The sequence below is a fragment of the Mastigoproctus giganteus genome, chromosome 12 (assembly GCF_048544385.1).
Source record: "Mastigoproctus giganteus isolate SK-2022 chromosome 12, ASM4854438v1, whole genome shotgun sequence".
Taxonomy (NCBI): Eukaryota; Metazoa; Arthropoda; class Arachnida; order Uropygi; family Thelyphonidae; genus Mastigoproctus; species Mastigoproctus giganteus.
In genome coordinates, this window is record NC_143586.1 from 30,803,852 (window position 1) to 30,823,724 (window position 19,873).

At 38.2% G+C, this 19,873-nt stretch overlaps 1 protein-coding gene across 2 annotated transcripts in view; it reads right to left on the bottom strand.

Moving 5' to 3' along the window:
* The window catches only part of LOC150076846 (formin-like protein 1), a 64,687-nt gene that overhangs the window by 17,721 nt on the left and 27,093 nt on the right, over positions 1-19,873 (bottom strand). Inside the window, exons 2-4 of one of the 2 annotated variants that reach the window (XM_090386318.1) lie at positions 17,033-17,114; positions 15,022-15,203; positions 14,390-14,537 (exon numbers count right to left, since the gene is read on the bottom strand). In XM_090386318.1, coding sequence (XP_090242444.1) covers positions 14,390-14,537; positions 15,022-15,203; positions 17,033-17,098 — 396 coding nt within the window. In that variant the 5' untranslated portion in view covers positions 17,099-17,114. Of the gene's footprint in view, positions 1-14,389; positions 14,538-15,021; positions 15,204-17,032; positions 17,126-19,873 lie in introns of both variants that reach the window. The other variant, XM_090386317.1, reaches the window with a different exon arrangement.

Genomic DNA, 19,873 nt, shown 5'->3' on the forward strand with positions numbered 1-19,873 from the left:
CAGTCAATAAGTATTTATCCAGAAATATATCAGTTAGGAATTTCATATTATCTATATTTGGGCCATCGGTAACTGAACTAGACTCATGAACATGAGGTGGTACGTTGGAAAAGGTTGAGATCAGATCCATTAGAAATTCTTTATTTGCTACGCAAAAAAGGAAACAAATCCAAGAGGAGAAGAAAATTGTATATGGGGAGGATTGGCCTTCGCATGAGACTACGAAAAATTGGAAAAGAGAGTACAGGTGTGGGGAAGCAGAGTGCATAATCCAAGAGAAGGAAGACCCATCTCAGTCATAGATCCTACCATTTTGGCTAAAGTGGAAGAACTAGACAGACATATGACTATAAATTTTATAGCAAATGAAGTGACCATTAGCCATGGGTCTGTTTGCACCATAATACACGAGTTCCTGCATATTATTTCTAAGGTGGCAGATCGACAAGTTCCGAAATTGTTGATACCTCCTCAAAAGCTCCACAGGAAAAAAATGTTTCGCACATTTGTTGGAGCTTTGTGGAGAGAATGTTTGATTATTTGACCGAATTATGACGCTGGACGGAAGATGGGTACATCACTATGATATCTCTATAGAAAATATTCATCTTCACCAACCTCCCAAAAAGCCAAGGTTGAACTGTTTGCTAATAAGATCATGTTGTCAATCTTCTGGGACTCTAACGGTAACATCCTTAACATCCTACCAAAAGGCAAAACAGCATCACTGCGAAGTACTACAGAAACCTTCTGGGAAAGTTAAGAGAGGCTATCAAGTTGAAGAAATGCGGAAAGATATGTAAAGGTATCCGACACCTAGCCGACAATGCTCCTGCTCACAAGGATGTCCTCTCAGTGCACTTTGTAGGGTTTTATTCGCATCAGCAAATTAGGCTATTGCGCTGTAGAGAGAGAGAGAGAGAGAGAGAGAGAGAGAGAGAGAGAGAGAGAGAGAGAGAGAGAGAGAGAATGAATGCAGGGAGGAGGAAGGTGAACACATGCGCAAAGAGCGGGAATGAATGTTTATGAGTAAGGGATAGATAAGGAATGAATATCAAGCAGACATTTATATTTAACTATATTTAACTATGTTCGGTGAGGATGGTGGTTGTCTTCTGGAGGTTAACAGTAAAATTAAAAAGGTAACCTGGTAAAAGATAGAGAAATGGAGTGGTGGGGCTCCCAGTTTCATTCGAGGCCAAAAAATCGAGAAGGGTGGAGGGGGAGCGATAAGTGAATGTATGAAGAAGGCGATTACCTTATTTACGAACACATCTCTAATTAACCTATCCGTCGTCCTAAGTTCAGAGAAGGGGAGACCGTGGTAGGCTGCAGCTTCGAGTAGTCGATCAGGGATGTTGGCCTTAGTACCAAAACATTCCATATTGCGTCATATATTGACATTTCGAAGAAATCTTGATATTGAACAGGTTCTGTCATGTTCCGCAACGTTGATGCTCAGTCCCAGAAAGTCAGGCATTCATGAACTTGATGTTTGGGTCCAGAATTCTCCAACAGTCTCAGTGTCCTGATATACATTTCGCAGAATATTTGTGGGATGAGCTGGTACTTTAGATCAGGGCGACTTTAACAGAGCCCCACTTCGATGTTCTGATGGTGATTTGCTTGGAAAGAGGAATGGTGAGAAATTCCACATAATGAGCATTAATGCCATTCTTCAACTTGTGTCCTAATACTTTTCAGGGGATGCGTATATTGAGGTCAAAATATGAAACGATCAGTTCTAATGTATAATCAACACTTTCCAGTAGGAAAGTGTTGATTCTACATGTCATAAAATTTGCATATCACCAACGAATTCTGTACAAATACGCAGTTCCATGCGGTAAGAAATAACCAGAGAAACTCTGTAAGCGATTCGGGGTTGATCTCTTATTTCAATTAAAGACAGTACATGTTTTGATGAAAATTCCGCTACTGATAAGGAACATTAGGTATCAGTATAATAAAATGAATGCATTCCCACGAATTTGGGGACTGCTCTGAACTCTGTAGTTAATCACAATTACTAGTTCATTAAGTCTTCTTCTGGCATAAATAAAATGTGGTTTGTATGCCAGAGAGGTACGACGAACTTTAAAAGTTTCAAAACTGCTGCGTTTTTTTGGATAAAAATAGCTATAATTGGAGGCACCCTACAATTAAACATAGCCAATTAGTTACAGCATACATTACTGAAAAATATCCCGCTATGTTTTGATCTAGATGCATATTATCTAAGAGACTTCTGAAAATTAAACTCAAAAGGGTTAAGTCACGCTCTATTTATATGAGCTTAAAGATGTTAGGCCTATCTTGAGTATCCATTACGACCAAATATAATACTGTACATTGAAATAAGCCCGTTTCCATGGATACCAAATGAAAACAGCAGAAACTGCAGCAGGATATACGATATTTTCCCAACTATCCACATAAATTGTAATAATCCAGTTTCCATAGATACCGATGCAGAAACTTCAGTAGAATATCCGTCATCTTTACAATTATTCATGTAAATTTCAATAATCCAGTTTCCATAGTAACCGATGAAATATGACGTAATCGTGCTGTCTAAGTATTCATGTAAATTTCAAAAATCCAGTTTCCACAGTAACCGATCGATTCGGTAACTATGGAAACTGGATATACGTCATATCTATGTCTAAGTATTCATGTAAATTTCAATAATCCAGTTTCCATAGTAACCGGGGAATTGGGTAACTATGGAAACTGGATATACGTCATATCTATGTCTAAGTATTCATGTAAATTTCAATAATCCAGTTTCCACAGTAACCGATGAATTCGGTAACTATGGAAATTGGATATAAGTCAGCTTGCTGTCTAAGTATTCAGGTAAATTTCAATAATCCGGTTTCCATAGTTACCGATGAAACAGGATATACGTCAATCTTTCCATAAACCTTTAATTCTTCATCACAAACATAGAATTACGAAGACCGGAAGTAAAAAAAAAATAATAAAAAAATAATTACCACGGGTTTCTACTAGGATTGGTCGCCTAAAGTGCAAAGCGAAAATTGATGGCTAGGATAATACGTTTTCCCGCCAATAACAATTGTCTCGGTACATTGAACTGGAGTTTTAAATTATTTCCCTTCAAATAACAACCCTTCGTTTTATTTTAAAGATTAACTGGTTTGCTGGCTTTGGCACGTCCCAGCGCTCGTGACTATTACGTGTAAATGTTTCTCAATGACTTCCGGAAATTTGCCATTAATGTTCGCAACCTTCCATTGACTTCTTGAGCACCCCAATGAGTCATCCCGAGCGATCAAACTGCGGGCCACTCTTTTATCGCGAACCTGGGATGGAGCAGCAAATAGAGATAAATCGGTGATAGATAAATGTAGATGAATCGATAGCAAATATTATTAGAGGCAATTATATAAAAAAAGAATTTGTGCATCTTCTTGATAAACATCAGACAGCACAATTTTCCAAAACGGCTGCGGTGTACATACACTATCCTACAAAGTTACAGACACCCATACGTACGAAGCATTTCTGGAGGGAATAGCTACAATCCCAGTTGTTCCAGTCGAGTCAATTTGCTTCACTATCAATTTTTCAAGTATTAGAAGAGTGTTGTCTATTATCTTGAATCTTCAAGTCTTCCAAGTTAGTATATATGACTTGCTGGAGATAATGAATGAAGTACCAGCTAATTTATTCGTTCATCTTAAAAACCGAAATTCTACCAATAGATGTAAGTGGGAAGAGCAGACCATACTGATAAGGCATAGAGGGAATTATTAGTAGATTTAGGGATATATTTAGTGATAAGATATTTATTAAGGATATTCACAAGTTCCAACTGGATCATCCACATGAATGCATGCGAAAGTTTTTTTTGGCTTTGTGATTGCAAAATGGTGCTTTGGAAGGTGAAACTTCTCCGAGGTATCTTTTAGATTCAGGCTGCTTGTACTGACAGAAGGATTGGATGTCCGCTTGAATTTTCTGAGTTCATATGTATCTTAAACCAGTGCGCATAACATGCAATTTTTTTTTTTTTTACGAAAACTTGGGGTTTTGCATATGGAATCTATGGTATTTAGGTGCCTAGATGACCACTAACAATGACTGTGCACTTTGTAGGTTTGTTGATGGTATAAAGATCAAGAGTGCGCCAAAACATGTGGCTATGACTGTCTGGTATTCTGGTAGGTAAATGAACAAGCTGAGTGAGGTCATTAGAAATCGCAAAAGCCTCCTCATCTCGATATTACCTTACTGTTAGGAGAGTTAGACTGGAAAAAGTAAAAGGACATACGCACAAGTACTACCATTGAAGCGAAAAGAATCGTACAGCGAATAATTACGGGAACTGAGTTGAGCAGTGGTTGTTGCCACTGCTGGCATCGGCACAGGATAACTGGGATTCTGTCAGAAAAAGTAAGTGGCACTTGGTACATGCAAGAGGAAATAGTCATCATTGAGATTGGAACCGAGACAACTTATATTTGTGAAAGAGGACATGTTTGGGAGGTCTAGATCTTTCCACAGATAAGTTTATTCTATTAGTTGGACTATTCATGATGTATTCAAATTATTAAATTACACCAATGAGCCAAAACATTATGACCTACCTAACATGATGTTGGTCCTCCACGTGCAGCCAAAACAGCTCGTATCTGGCGAGGCATGGACGCTACAAGATTTCTAAATGTGATATTTGGTACCAACACGTAACCAGCAGATCCTTTAACTCCTGTAAGGTCCGTGGTTAAGACGCTGCAGATCGGAGTTGCTGTTCCAACACAAAACTACAGATGCTCGATGGTATTGATGTCTGGGGAATTTGGAGGCAAGAGCAATACCTGGAAATCTTTCTCATTTTCCGCGAACCAGTTTCGAACAATCCGGGCGGTGTGGCATGGCGCATTATCCTGCTGAAAGACGGCACCGTCAGAGCGGAAGAAAGGATGTACCTGATGTTTAGGTAGGTGGTAGACGTCAGAGGCCCGGAACATGGATGACTGAACCCAGGGTATCCCAGCAGAACATCTCCCAAAGCATGACACCACCGCCACCGGCATGTTTTCGTCCCACGGTGCATCCAGGAGCCATTACTTCCCCAGGTAAACGACGCACACATACGCAGCCGTCCACATGGTGCAACAGGAAATGCGATTCATCAGACCAGACAACCTTCTTCCAATCATTCAAGGTCCAGTTTCGATGCTCACGTGCCCACTGTAGGCGCTATAGCCGGTGAACCGTGGTTATCATGGGCACTTGGAATGGCCTTGCGCCTACGCAGCCCCATTTCAGCAGGGTTCGATGTACTGTGTGTTGTGACTCATTACTTCCGTCGTCATCGTTCCAATTACCTGCTAGTTGCGCCACAGTCGCCCTTCTGTTGCTACGTACCATCCGGGAGAGCCTTCGCTCACCTCGAGCATCGATGAGTCGTCGTCGTCCAACACCTCGCCGGCGGTTCGTGGGTTTTCCCTCCTCGGACCACTTTCGGTAGGTACTAACCACGGCTGATCGTGAGCATCCCACCAGCCGTGCCGTTTCGGATATGCTCTGACCGTCTGTGCAGGGTAACACAGGGGTATCGTCTCCGTCCTCTCCACCGAGTGAAAAAGGCCCGGATTCGAATCCCGTCGATGACGCGAGGAACTTTAATGGGCTTTTTTAATGTTTTTTTTTTCACTCCGTGGCCGAGTTAATCGGTCTCAGGTGTAGATAGCAAGGTTTTTTCCCCCCCAGATACTGGGGTTTTTTCGTCCAGCAAAACAGGCAAATAGACCAGAAAACACACACAATTTACAAACGTAATACATATGTATATGGGTATATGTAAGAAATTAATCTGTGGCCCTAATATAATAATTTGAATTTGGTGACACAGTCGTCTGGCCATTGCAATTTTGCCTTTGTCAAACTCGCTTAAGTCTGCTGCCTTTCCCATCTGAAGAATGAAGAACATGAGTGACACTGATTAACGGAGCTCAGTATCTGGTGTTTTTTAAACTGTGTCCCGACCTGCGCACGTGCGTTCATCTCCAGTTGCTTCGATTGCATAACGACTCGCTGGTCATCATGTTTTGACTGATCGGTGTATTATATTAGGTTACCTGTAATTCATTACATAAACCCGTATTTGTGTCTGAAAATTGCGTATTCTCTGATCGATTTTCCTGTTTTGCTGGACGAAAAAAATCCCAGTTTCTGGGGAAAAACCTTGCCATCTACGCATGAGATCGACTAACTCAGCCACGGTGTGAAAAAAAGCCCATTAAAGTTCCTTAGGTCATCGACGGGATTCGAACATGGGCCTTTTACACTCGGTATAGGGAGGACAGTGACGATACCACTGTGCTACCGAGCAGACTCATGATGTATTTAGTAACAAGAAAAGGTGAGGAGGACATGTAAGAATCAATGATATTTTCAGATAAGGCGTACACACAGCAAGAATATACCCTGCTGCTTAACATAAAGTAGCTTCGACAGTACCCCTTCCCGCATACACACTGTTCTAACTTCCTTCAGTCACTAGCTGGCAGAATAGAGGCAACGAGATTACACACTTGCTGATCCAGATGCCTCCTAAAGATTTACCAATAGATTCAGTTTAATGGACTCTCTAGTGGCCGGCCTATAAACATCGTTTTTGAGCTGTAACCTCGAAATGTAAGGAAGAATGGATCTCACCATGATGCCCATCATAACCTCAAAAAACATAACTCATTCTTAGTGCCAGAGCTTGCTGTGGAGATTAAACATGGGTTTCACCATTTCAAGCCCCCAATAAGTAGTTGTGGAGAGATGAGAGCAATCCACCACCTAAGGTTGTCAGGTGACGCAGATGTACGCCAATCATCAGTATAATGAGGAGGCCAAACCTCGATCCATGCGCATTTGGTTCACACCTGGGTTTTCACCTACAGTAAACTAGATTCAGTGTTTCACGCTTTGCACATGGAGAACACACCCAGGTTACTAACAGTTCCACCATTGTGAAGATGCAAGAAGAGGATTTCGTTTTCTCAAAACGAAACTCTTCATTAGAAACTCTCAGAACTTCATTAAAATTGGGTCCACTTGACTAAAAATGGGACCCGAATATCCGTTTCACCGACGTTTTAGATTTTCAGGTAGCAAGCCCTATGCTGTCATACCTTCAGAGGACATCCACCTTGTCGGACTCCTCTTCCAACAATTCTCCTCTCTTGGAGATTTTGATGATATGCGATTAACAACCTAACTGGCGGTTGTATTCTGAGGAAACGTTAAAGAAAGTGACATAAAGTTGTATATTCTCAACTTAATTTTCAACTTTACCTTACTGATGGACGCATTAACCCATTCTATAAAGATATTCTAATCCATTAGAATACTCTGTTTGAGAGTATTCTCATCTGTATTATTTTGATCTTTCTCTTTTGTATTTCTGGTGATTTGCTTGAAGAGTTCTGTTTTTCGATATGTTTTCTGTTTAGATAAGAAATTTTTTCGTCTTCCCATTGAACCCTTGGTTAAACCATCTGGATTAACCAGTATGCTTCTTCAATTGCAAATTTGTTTGGTTCATTGGTCAGTTTTCAGCCACATCATCAACCGGATAACTTTTGTTTTGGTTGTTATTTTTAAATCTAAGCAAGAAAACTAAGGCTATGAAAAAAAGGATTAATAATTCATAGCATTTTGACAGGGGTTGTCGATCGAATGCTGGTTAAAACCCATTGAAAGCAGTCCCTTATTAAAGAAGGATTTAATCCAAGAACGGAAATGAAGTCGATAAAATTATCAAAGGATTTTAATTTTTATTCCTCTCGGTGGTCAGAACGGAAGGGGAGATGACGATAGAGATAAAGAAAAAAGAAAACAACTTAAAAAAAAAAAAGAAAGAAAAAAAAAGAACTCAATTAAAAAGCGCTGATGTTTTCCCCCCGCTCAACCTGTCAGTACTAGGAGCTGGAAAGGGACAAAAAATGTTTAATTATATCCCTTACCCCCACTTTGTTAATTGCTAACCCCTCGTGCTACTTCTGTTGATGATAAGGGCATCTTTAAGACGCTCCCTTTGACATCCCACAGTCACGGTTCATTTTGCTCTCCATACACCTGAGCCGGGGATTTTTCGTACCGGGAGGCGAAGAATGCGTTCATTTACCTTTGCTGCTAGGGTCGTTCCTCTTGGCAGGAGCTGCGGATGCTCTTTTCTTTTCACGTGCTTCTCGCTGCCACTCTTTTTCCGAGCGGTAATTATACAAAACTGCTCGCTGCCACCGACGAATACGACAGCACCCTGCGGTGTTAGCGACATTGGCGAAAGTGAAAACAAAAAAAAAGTTGCGGAAATCCTTATGGTGGGTGATGGAAGTGCAGCACCCCCCACGTAGCCCAGAGGAGAAAGATAAATAAGAAAACTAAATAAATAAATAATATGAGAGAAGAAAGAAAGTAAAAAATTTGTCGCTAAACAGTGAGTAAGTGGAAAGACGAGTCCATGAGATTTTGAAGAATGTCACGGCCTTCAGTGACACATTTTCCAAGTGCCTTTTTGATGCGTTGTAGAGTCTGACAACATTATTACTTTTACGAGTGTACTTTACAGACTTTTTGTGAGGACATTCACTCGAGGGGCAAGAAGAGGGGGTGGTCGTTAACCAGGAACGCTATGCTGTCATTTTCAAAGGACCCCCTCAACTGCGGATTGTTGAAATTGGACTTTGATGCCATAAGGAAGTGTTGATGACCAACAGGGGTTAGTGTGCGGAAACCTGGTGATGTTCAGGAAGTTGGTAGTTTGTTCTTCTTAGAGGGACCGCATCGGAAGGGGTAGGATCCCGGATTTACAGATCCTGTATTTGACGACACTAAAGAACGTGACTGGAAATGTGCAACTGGAACGTCGATTTTTTAAATATCCCCAGAAAGTAGCTTGTTTACAGAGAAATGTTTGTTAATCTCATGATTTCTTCCAGCTCCCACAAATTACCGGGTTTTCAATTGAGCTTATCTGGGAAAGTGAATACGAGAATAATTCTGCAGCAATTTCTGGAACTTCTTTCTCATACGAAGCTCTTGATAACTTTAATTGCCGAAACTAATTGTACAACATCTTTTGTGATGTCTACAAAGAATTCTTTTTCGCCTTTCCAACTCAATTGCTTTCTTTCTGGGTTATTTTCCGTTTGCGATTAGCGGATAGCGAGACAAACAAGGGCAGCTTTTAACCCAACAGGAAACTGTTTAGAGAGTCACGGTCAGCTGATGATAGTAATCTCTGGATCTGGAGCATGACGCAATTAGAAGCGTGCTACGATTCAAATTAAGCGCTCACTTAGAGGAAGCCATTCTCAATTCTTTTCCTGTTTTTACTTATAGTGAGAAATTACGCACGGTGAACAAGATGACACAATTACACCTCCTTTTCACCATTTCAAGCTCTTTATCTTGAAAAAGATAATTTTTACACCCATTGGTTACTCTATCCTGCATCAATCTGCGCGGTAGCAGAGTGATTATAATCACCATCCTCCACACATCGGGTGGAAAAGTTAGGATTCGAATCCCATCAGTGATGTAAAGAACTTTTATGACCTTTCATTCCGTGGCTATCAGTCGGTCTCGGGAGTGGATAGTAATGTTTTCCCTCCAGAATCTCGCAAAACTGGCAAATCGACCATAGATATTTGGACATAATACGCATGGTCAGATGAGAGCGTTCTTGAGTGACTTGACACATTCCTCCTCCACTTCTAAATTCTTGTAAGATCAGGAACCCCTGTCTTTCCATTTCACAGATAGAAATGGTCAAAGAGAAAGATACAGCAAGAGTTACCAAAGGTGGTAAAAGAATTAAACGAATCCAAACTTTAAGACACACAACAAAGAGCACTATTCACAAAAAGCAAGAGACAAACTAATTATTAAATTCTCTCCAGCAAGTATGCATTGTAAAACGAATTGTTTCAAATGAACTCTTTAATAAACCATAAATCCTTCCAGGCTTTTTAATATCTTTATTAAAAATAATAAAATGGTTACCAAACAAGTAAACCATCGGTCCGGACGGATTTTTTTTTTTCGCTTATGGTTTAAATACGTGGTCCCCACATTCTTAATTTTCTTCTACATATATTCAACAAAATTTTCTCGACAATCAACCATCCTCAAATCTAAAAGCACTACGAAGTCAAATCCATTCCTAAAATATCACGTCCAAAACCGATCAAAGACTACAGACCAATCTCAATTGGATGCAATAAGAAAATATTGGGAAAATCTAATCTATCCATTCTCAAATCATAGATCACTGATTTCAGTCCAGAATCGAATCTGCATTCGTTCTTCCCAGGAACGTTGACCATCAGAAACTGGATATGCTGTTCATGATTGAAAGAACCCTTTACAATTATACATAACTTTATGTTTTGGAGGGGAAAATAAGTGAATTAGACTGTAAAAAGAGCTGGAAATATAATATAGTATTTGAAACAAGTTTTGTAGTCGGACGAATTTCAATTGGAACTCTCCTGAATTGCCTCCACTCCCTGCTGAAGGGAGGAGTGGAGCGATCCACTCAGGAAGATGGGCCCATATGTCGCCTTTCAATGAACAAGAAGAGGAACTAGAGAAATTATTGCTACAGCAATGGCTTAAAATTACCCTAGATACTTTCTGGCCACTAGTTCTATTCATTCCCCGTCAAATTCAAGCTTAATTCAGATGGAAGTACCATACTGAGGTTCAGTTTAACAAGAATAATTTCATAGTTCTGCAAGAAACAAGAATAATTTCATAGTTCTGCATAAGTTGGAAATTCAAGTACACTTCGAAAAATGCTTACTTCATCACACAAATAATAAAAGTATCATTTCTCCTTTTCATTCTCTATCTCTTTCTCTTTCGGTCTCCATCGCCCATGGCCACTTGGTAAACACCGGTTCACCATTGTCCATGAACTAAGCTAGCATGAAGTGTGTTGACTTTCCTTCGGCCATAACTTCTCAATTAGTTTCCTCCTTATTAACCACCGTTACAACAGCTATTCAGCAACGTTTACATTTGTCTCTCTATTCCTCTAAGTACACTCTTCAGTTTACCCACTTCCTTATTTGCCCGAAGTATTTCCTTGTAGTGTAGCTAATTCCTTATCATTCTATCAGATGAATGACATCCCCAAATACGTATTTGTTTCCTTTCCGAAAGCATTCTGAACAACAACAACAAAAAAAAGCTTACGTTGTTCCATATTTACCAAGAGTTTCTTTACAAAAGATGTTCATATGAGCCAGTTAAACAATACACTGGAATCTGGAGTTCAATTAGACTTAACTGTATAAGCTGAGTGGCCACTTTATTAGGTCTCCTCGCAGCCTTCAGAATAAAAACTGCCATGTTAGGGTCACCGAAGATCTATCTTTTCTGTCCAATTGTGTGATGTTCACAAATCGCGTGAGTGTTCTCTGATCGATTTATCTGTTTTTCTGGATGAAAAACTCGAGTTTCGGGAGAAAAACCTCCCAATTAATTCTATTTAACTGTTATCTCAAATACCTACTAAAATGGCTCCAAAATATTGAATAAAATACTGACAATAAAATTTATTTAATTTTTTTCTTTCTTATGAAGAACCATATGGATACTGTGGTTCTATGTGGCACCAAAAACAATTAAAAGTTTGTTGAACGCCTGCACTCAAGAGTACATAAACATTAAGCTCATGTTTACTTCATAGATTACTAATGATAGTGTCAGTTGTAAAAACGCTAACTGGTCTTGGATGCGGACAGCATTTTAAACAGATATCTTTTCTGGCACCACCCCAAGTTCGTCAAACGAATTATACACCTCGTGGGCATGTAGATACAGAATGAAGTGCTGATGTGATTGGAGGCTATAAATAATATTACACAAATTATTTCGGAGACAAGAAATGAGAAAATCACTTGCCAATAACATTAGAGGTTCTATTTTTAACGGCTTAAGTGAGGGTCAATTTGATAATATAGCAATCACTGACCTTTGGGAATTAAAACACAAGAAAAAGAAAAGCTGCCGAGAAGAAGCAGAAAGGGTTAAGTGCTGTTTGAAACGAAAATGCATATTGAGAAATAGAAAACAAAAATTAAAACATTATTCATTTTTATTAACATCATAAAGTTAAATTGAATTAATTAAAACGTTAAATAAAGAATATAAACCGGCTGTAACAGACATACCTAATATATGCCCCCCCCCCCTGGCCAGAATCAGAACAGGTTGTTGTTGGATTTTAGGAGCATCAACGACTAAGGCCACATTGCTTCGTGTGCTGTCTGTAAATTGCTTGTGTTCTGTGGCCGATTTTCAGTTTGCTGGACGAAAAACCGAGTTTCCGGGAGAAAAAAACCATGCTACCTTTGCCTGAGACCGACTAACTCAGCGACGTTTTGAAAAAGGCCCATAAAAATTCCTCATGTCATTGATGGAACTCGAACTCGGGCCTTTTCCACCCGGTGTGGGGAGGACAGCGATTCTACCAACTGTGCTACCCACGAGTGCGCAGAATCAGGTCCACCAAATGGTTTTCATTTATATTTATAATCGGCACAATTTATGAAAGGTTGGTGGTTGGAATAAAAATAAAAACCACTTGGTGAAGCTGATTCTGGCCCGCGAATTTCTCACCAGCGACTTCACTCCTTTACGCCAATGAGCTCTGCGCGGTAGCACAGTGGTATCGTCACCGACCTCCCACACCGGGTGGAAAAGTCCTGGGTCCGAATCCCGTCGACGTCGCGAGGGACTTTTCTGGGCTTTTTTTCACTCCATGGCTGAGTTAGTCGGTCTCAGGTGTAGATAGCAAGGTTTTACCCACGAAAAAAACAGGGATTTGGTTTTTTTTTAACATAATTGAGTCCTCGCGGTAGTACAGAGGTTAAAATCACCGTCCTTCGCAAACCGGGTGGAAAAGAACCGGGATCGAATCCCGTCAATGACGCGAGGAACTTTTATGGGCTTTATTCACTCCTCGACCAGAAAATATAAGTAATTTATAGATATATTACACATGGGAAGATGAGTTAGTTCTAATGCTTGCATTCTGGATATAGACACCGTACCGGGAATGCAAGCATCAGAATGGAGAAACTTGTCTTGAAAAGCAAGAATGTGGAAACATAATCGTTTTTTTTTTGTTTTGTTTTGTTTTTTTTTTTTGCTGTGGATTCTTTGCATTTCAACCCAACCTTTGCGTTCCAGATAACAAATAAGTTCATAATGCATTGTGGAGGGCAGAATCATCCTCTCTGAAGTAAATTGATGAAAACAGTAGCTTCCCGTCATCTGGAAAAATGGACAATTGGATCTTTGCTGCTACAGTGATGCGTTTTAAATACTGACACTAAAAGTGGTGCCAGTGAAGGTCTTTGGGGACCCCACTGAGAAGAACTCAGCTTTATCGCACAAAATATTGGTCAGTGATGTGTGCCGAGGAAACTATGGCAACAGAGCACATGATGTAATCGGGTATGGTGAGCTATTTTTTGGCATGTGGCAGAGGTAGCTTCATTGTGAAAGCAGTAATATTTGAAGAACTTCACATAATTTACTTTTAACACCAGTTTATCCGAGAAGAACGTGAGTTTATTTTGGAACTTTAGCTTGTATCTAAATCTTTGCAATGCTCATAGGCATTCGTGAAAAGCATGGATAGCGCTCTGCTTTCTATGTTATAAGTTGTTGTCGTTGAAGGAGTGTCAGCGATTAACGCCATATTGCTCAGTGTATATTGGCTCCAAATTGCGTGTGTTCTGAGTTCGATTTGCTGTTTGCTGGACGAAAAAACTAAAGTTTCCGGAATAAAAACCATACTACCCTCACTTGAGACCGACGAACTCAGTCACGTTGTGAAAAAGACCCATAAAAATTCCTTCCATCATCGATGGGATTCGAATTCAGGTCTTTTTACCCGGTGTGGGGAGGATCGAGATCCTACCAATTATGCTACCCACGAAGGCCTATGTCATATAACTAATAATTCAACTTCACAGGTAGTTGAGAATTTCATAATGATTGAGATTAGCTTTTAGAAGATAACGGGATGCTAATCATCTGCCACCTTATGCAACATAGGAATTTTTTACATCTTATTTAAATAATTAACTGAAAAGTTAAAATTTAAATTAATATTCAAAAGTTAAAATAATTATAAGCATTAAAGCATTTTACATTATGTTATATTCTAGATCGAAAAGAGAGAAAAGGGAAAGATAGGAAGATGGTTGGGCCTTGAATATCTGGAGGAGAGGAAAGTTCCCCTTTCCTGAAGTGGTCCAGCAGCAAGTTAAGAGAAAGAGTCAATAGGCTGTTTCATTTAATCTTAAATTTAAAATAAGAGATCAGGATGTATACATACCAAAGCTTTCTTTAGTACTTTTTGGTGACAGCGACTGAAGAGAGATCCATTTAACTCTTTACTAGACTGACGATTCTGACAATTTTTCAAAATCTCCAACAACGTGCCAATGCCATCATTCTGATCAGAGATGAATTCTTCTAGAAAACTGCAAAATATCAAAGATAGATCACTACGAATATAGAATCACAGATACAGATAGCGAAAAATATTTTATCCTTTGTTTAGAAAAACTGTAAGCAATGGACAAACAGTTTTGTGTAATGAGTTCCCTCAGAATTCGTAATTTTGGAATTTCGTTATCGTGGCCACACGAGCATAGCATCTTTGCATTAAAAAAAAAAGGTCCCAAATTCTTAGAATTTGCTTTCGATTCCAACTTCCTTTTTCATCTTAACCTGTTGGAATAATTGAGGTGTTCCCAATAGCGCATAAACTGTTAGCGTGGAGGGGGGATGAAATCGGTGTACCCAAACTGTTAGCATGAGAGGGAGGGTGGGAGATTTGGTGTGTAGGAAAGACACGCGGAAACTATAATTTGCCAACAATCCATCATTTTAATAGATGCTAATTACTGCAAGGTGCCTTATCTTGTAATTATAGATCTTTAACACACCAGACGTGAAGTTTACCTGGGAATTGACGCTCGAAGATCTTCACTTAATCGTCGGAGAAGTTCCGAAAATTTCGGAATCTCCACAAGCATCCCATTAAAGTCAATTAGTTCGGTCTCGGAGTTATCATCCGTGCAGGTGGTCTTGGTACGATCTTGTCGTCGGAGGTAGGTGACATAGTTGGTAGCACTCAGAAATGGCTGGAGAAAAAGAAAAAGAAAAAGGAAAGTAAAAATTGTAAACCTCTTAGTTACATGTTATACACAAATTTAATATATTGTTAAGAATTGTTCAAAGAGTCGCAGTACTTAATTAATTGTGACATTGTCGAACCCCTGTTTCTTGGTGTACAGCTAGCCTGCTATCTACGAACTGGCTTTGTTAGGTTTCAAAAGATTATTCCAGCATTTTTTTTTAACCTAACAAGACATTTCAAGGTACACCAGAATAACGATGTCCTTTTTTTTTTTTTTTATTAAACAAATAAAACTTGTTCTTGGTAGAAACACCTACAGTTGTATTGCCAATAATCACTATGCAATTTAAACATACATTTCGATTTGAACAGCTCCTCTCCAAGATGTGATTTCAGCTGCGCGGAACAGCCCTTTGATTTGGAGAAAGAGCATTCACCTCTCAAAGATGCCATTTCTATTTGTATTTTTAGCGACACTCCGCCCTAGGAAGCTCTTTATCACCTCATTTTTCAAACTCCCTTAGGCATATATTCCATTATTTCACTGTGTTTGAATGAGTATGTGTGTGTTTTTTTAACATCATTTATTTACCACATACCAAATCAGGTTTTCCACTACATTATCATCACATAAATACCACTTGATTTGCATTCTAAGGTCTTCTTATACCATCTAGCCATCCTTCTAACTTACTTCCGCTAAAAAAGCAGAGAACAGAATTTACCAGGGTTAGAAACAACAGCAACAACAAAAAAGTTGAATTCACTGTTGGGATAAAGTTTGTGAAGGGTTCTTCCTAAACCCAACTGGATGGAGATGCTTTGGTTTAGTTACCTCACCACTCCTATATAATTCAAAGGCAACAAGCAAACTAAGTGAAGTATTTGCAATTTCGAACCCAAAGACCGACACGACGTAAAGGATCAATCTTAATTCTAAGAAGTTCATACAACGGTTAAAAAATAAAAGACGGGGGTACTGAGGCCACGCGTACAACTACGCGTAACAATGTCACGTGATCGCAACTTTCTACAAGAAAAAGAAAACAACACGTAAGACACGCGACTTTCCCAAATCTATTTGTAAACAACCCTCCCTCCCTCCCTACATTTGCACACATCAAAGGCTTCATTTTCTTTTTTGCTTCAAACACTGCACCACTCCAGGATGTAAATGTTTATCATTTCTCACCCCGAATGACCCGTGTGTATCCCCTCGGGGCAATCGTTGTTGTACGACTAAAAAGCGCCCCGACTGGAGTCGTTCAAACAAACGGCAGGTGTTGCATTCTATCCACCAATTTCATGTTCACAAGCCCAACCGCTTGACACCAGCAGACAGCGTGATGAGAATCTTCTCGTTCGACAAACAGTGTTAGAGCCTGTGTCGATGTGTTTTTCACCTCCATATCTCCGTTCTTATCATGCCTACCATCGTATTTGTAATTATATTTTTCTCCTACAGGGGTCGCTTTGCCCTGGGCGGGGCAAGCAGGTGGTTAAGGGAGTTCACATGTAAAGCATTACAAGGTCGTGTAAAATCGAGACGGTACACAGATATCCTGTTTCGTTCTTATCACACTTTTGTCCCCAGCAGATGGCTCTAGTGTCGGGTCAAGGAAGCGGCAGTTTAAATACTAAGAAAATCCCTGGGTGGGCATCTTCTTCGTTCTCGCAGCCTTCTATCAGCTAGCAATCTAAGTAGGATTTTCGTGTGGTGAGATTTATGGTTAGTTTGATACAACGAGTGACCTCCTATTTTTCCCTCTCTTCACTTCTACCGGTATTTATCCAAAATATTAAAAAAAAAAAACAAAGAGAATAATAAAATACCTTTTTATTGCAATCTCTTCCAGTACCTGGAATGCTTTTCTGCCGTTTTTCATCTTCTGATAACATTTCGTTTTGTAATCACCTAAAAAGGAACTTTTGAGTAAAAATATCTATTTATTATTATTTTTTAATTAATATATAAATAAAAATTATAATAACAATAAATTAAAATTAATAATAATTGCATTAAATAAAAATTAATTACGAGACAATTTAATTAATAAATAATATTAATCAATAAATAAATAATAATTGATTAATTAATAACTGAAATTTAATTCCATATCGGAATAATAAATATTGGTACGCCCTCTGGATTCAGTTGATTAAAAATCACAATAATTCTCGGCAGATTTCTTTACTGCGCATGCTTAATAAAATTTACAAATATTTTAATATTGAAAAGTAATGGGAAGAATTCAGCTTAAATATAGCGATATTCACTTAGAAGATACCAATAATTATGTATTGATGAGTAATCAATTAATCAATAAATAAATAATAATTAATCAAGAAATGAATTAATAAATAATCAATCCAATATTGGAATGATAAATTCTGGTACGCCCTCTGGATTCAGCTGATTAAAAATCACAATAATTCTCGGCAGATTTCTTCACTGCGCATGCTTAATAAAATTTACAAATATTCTAATATTGAAAAGTAATGGGAAGAATTCAGCTTAAATAAAGCGATATTCACTTAGAAGATACCAATAATTATGTATTAATGAGTATTCAATAAATAAATAAATAATAATTAATCAAGAAATGAATTAATAAATAATTAATCCAATATTGGAATGATAAATTCTGGTACGCCCTCTGGATTCAGCTGATTAAAAATCACAATAATTCTCGGCGGATTTCTTCACTGCGCATGCTTAATAACATTTACAAATATTCTAAATATTCTAATATTGAAATGTAATGGGAAGGATTCAGCTTAAATAAAGTGATATTAGAAGATACCAATAATTATGTATTGATGAGTAATCAATCAATAAATAAATAAATAATAATTAATCAAGAAATGAATTAATAAATAATTAATCCAATATTGGAATGATAAATTCTGGTACGCCCTCTGGATTCAGCTGATTAAAAATCACAATAATTCTCGGCGGATTTCTTCACTGCGCATGCTTAATAAAATTAGCAAATATTCTAATATTGAAATGTAATGGGAAAGAATTCAGCTTAAATAAAGTGATATTAGAAGATACCAATAATTATGTAGGTGGGGGAGGGAGAAAATGAAAATAAGGAAATAAAAATAATAAATAAGGAAATAAAAAAAAATAAAAATAAGGAAATAAAAAAAATAAAAATAAATTGTGAGGGAGAGTATAACAAATTAGATGCATAGTGCATATAAAACTAAACAAGATTTATCGAAGGTACCTGTTTGTTCATTTGAATGATTAGATTAAAACTTGATAAGGAAGAGTTAAATAAAGCTGAGATAATTAGGTACCTACCGAATATTTAACACATACATCATTCTCTGTGCTCGGGAAGAACACTATATTCAAACCTGTATCCAACAAATTATTTACTGCTAGTGGTGCCAACAAACTCTGTAGCAAATTAGAACCGTGTGTGGTCAAAGCCACGTTTTTCTGCAACTTCCATCGTTGGTCATAAAGAATACATCACGCGGTAGCCGTGCACTGTGCCCGGACAAAAGTGATGGTGGTCGCATGGAATAACAAAATCGTGCATTTTGACTAACAAGCCCACAAAAGCTGATGTCAAATACACTTTTACAAGATCGTGCATTACACTAAAAACCGGTTCTTTTTATAAAGGACTCATCTAAAAAATTACTTTCTTTGAAATAAAGAAAATAGTTTTTATTTTCGTTATGAACTAAAGAAGACAAAATGGCGTGGAGGCAAATTACAATTTTTCAGTTAATGGGAAACATTTCATCGCTTGGCAAAGCATGAAAATGACGCGTGCTCTGACGTCACTAAGCACGTTCTACTGTGTGTTTATATCACTCTCACTTAAAGACTGTGACGCCACCTTAGGCAAATATGAAAATAAATAAATAAATAAATAAATAATTTTTTTTAAAATTAACAGAATACTTTATGAACGATATAAATGTTTAAATTAATAATAAACTGGGTAGGTTTTAAATGACACTATATATTATAAAAAATACATAAGAGTTGTATAAAAGTTAATTTATTCGATTTATAAGTCTGGTGAAGAGACTTATGGCGCTGTTCACAAATTGTTTTTTTTTTTAATATTATGTACCGAAAGCTCTAACACCAATTTTTTTGCCTGTGGTTAAATATAGGTAATGCTTCTTTCATTTTCATTATTTTTTTTTTTAAATATAAGGCTATTGTTAGACCACACTTGGAATACTGTTTTCAAGTATGGAGACCACCTAAAGAAAGACATGTGATTCTTGAAAGGGTCCAAAGACGGGTAACTTGCCTGGTGAGACCGACAAAAGGGCGTCCATATGAGGAAAGACTTCGAATATGTGGGTTGCAGAGCTTCGAAGCAAGGCATCTTAGAGGAGATTTGATTGAAGTGTTTAAGGCTCTGAGAGGCATAAGTAAAAGGGACTAGGACGAAATTTTCACAGTTATAAATGATTCTAGAACTAGGTGCTATAATTTCAAGTTATGGAGGAAGATGTTTAGGCTGGATTGCAGGAAGTTTTATTTTAGCCAGCGAGTTATAAATTACTCAGTATGAATTGTTGAGGAAGCTTCCATCCTGCAGTGGGTTGATAATGGCTGCACTTTACTTTTTTATAAATTACTGGAATAAGTTACCTACATGGGTAGTAGAGGCTGACAGTTTGGGGAAATTT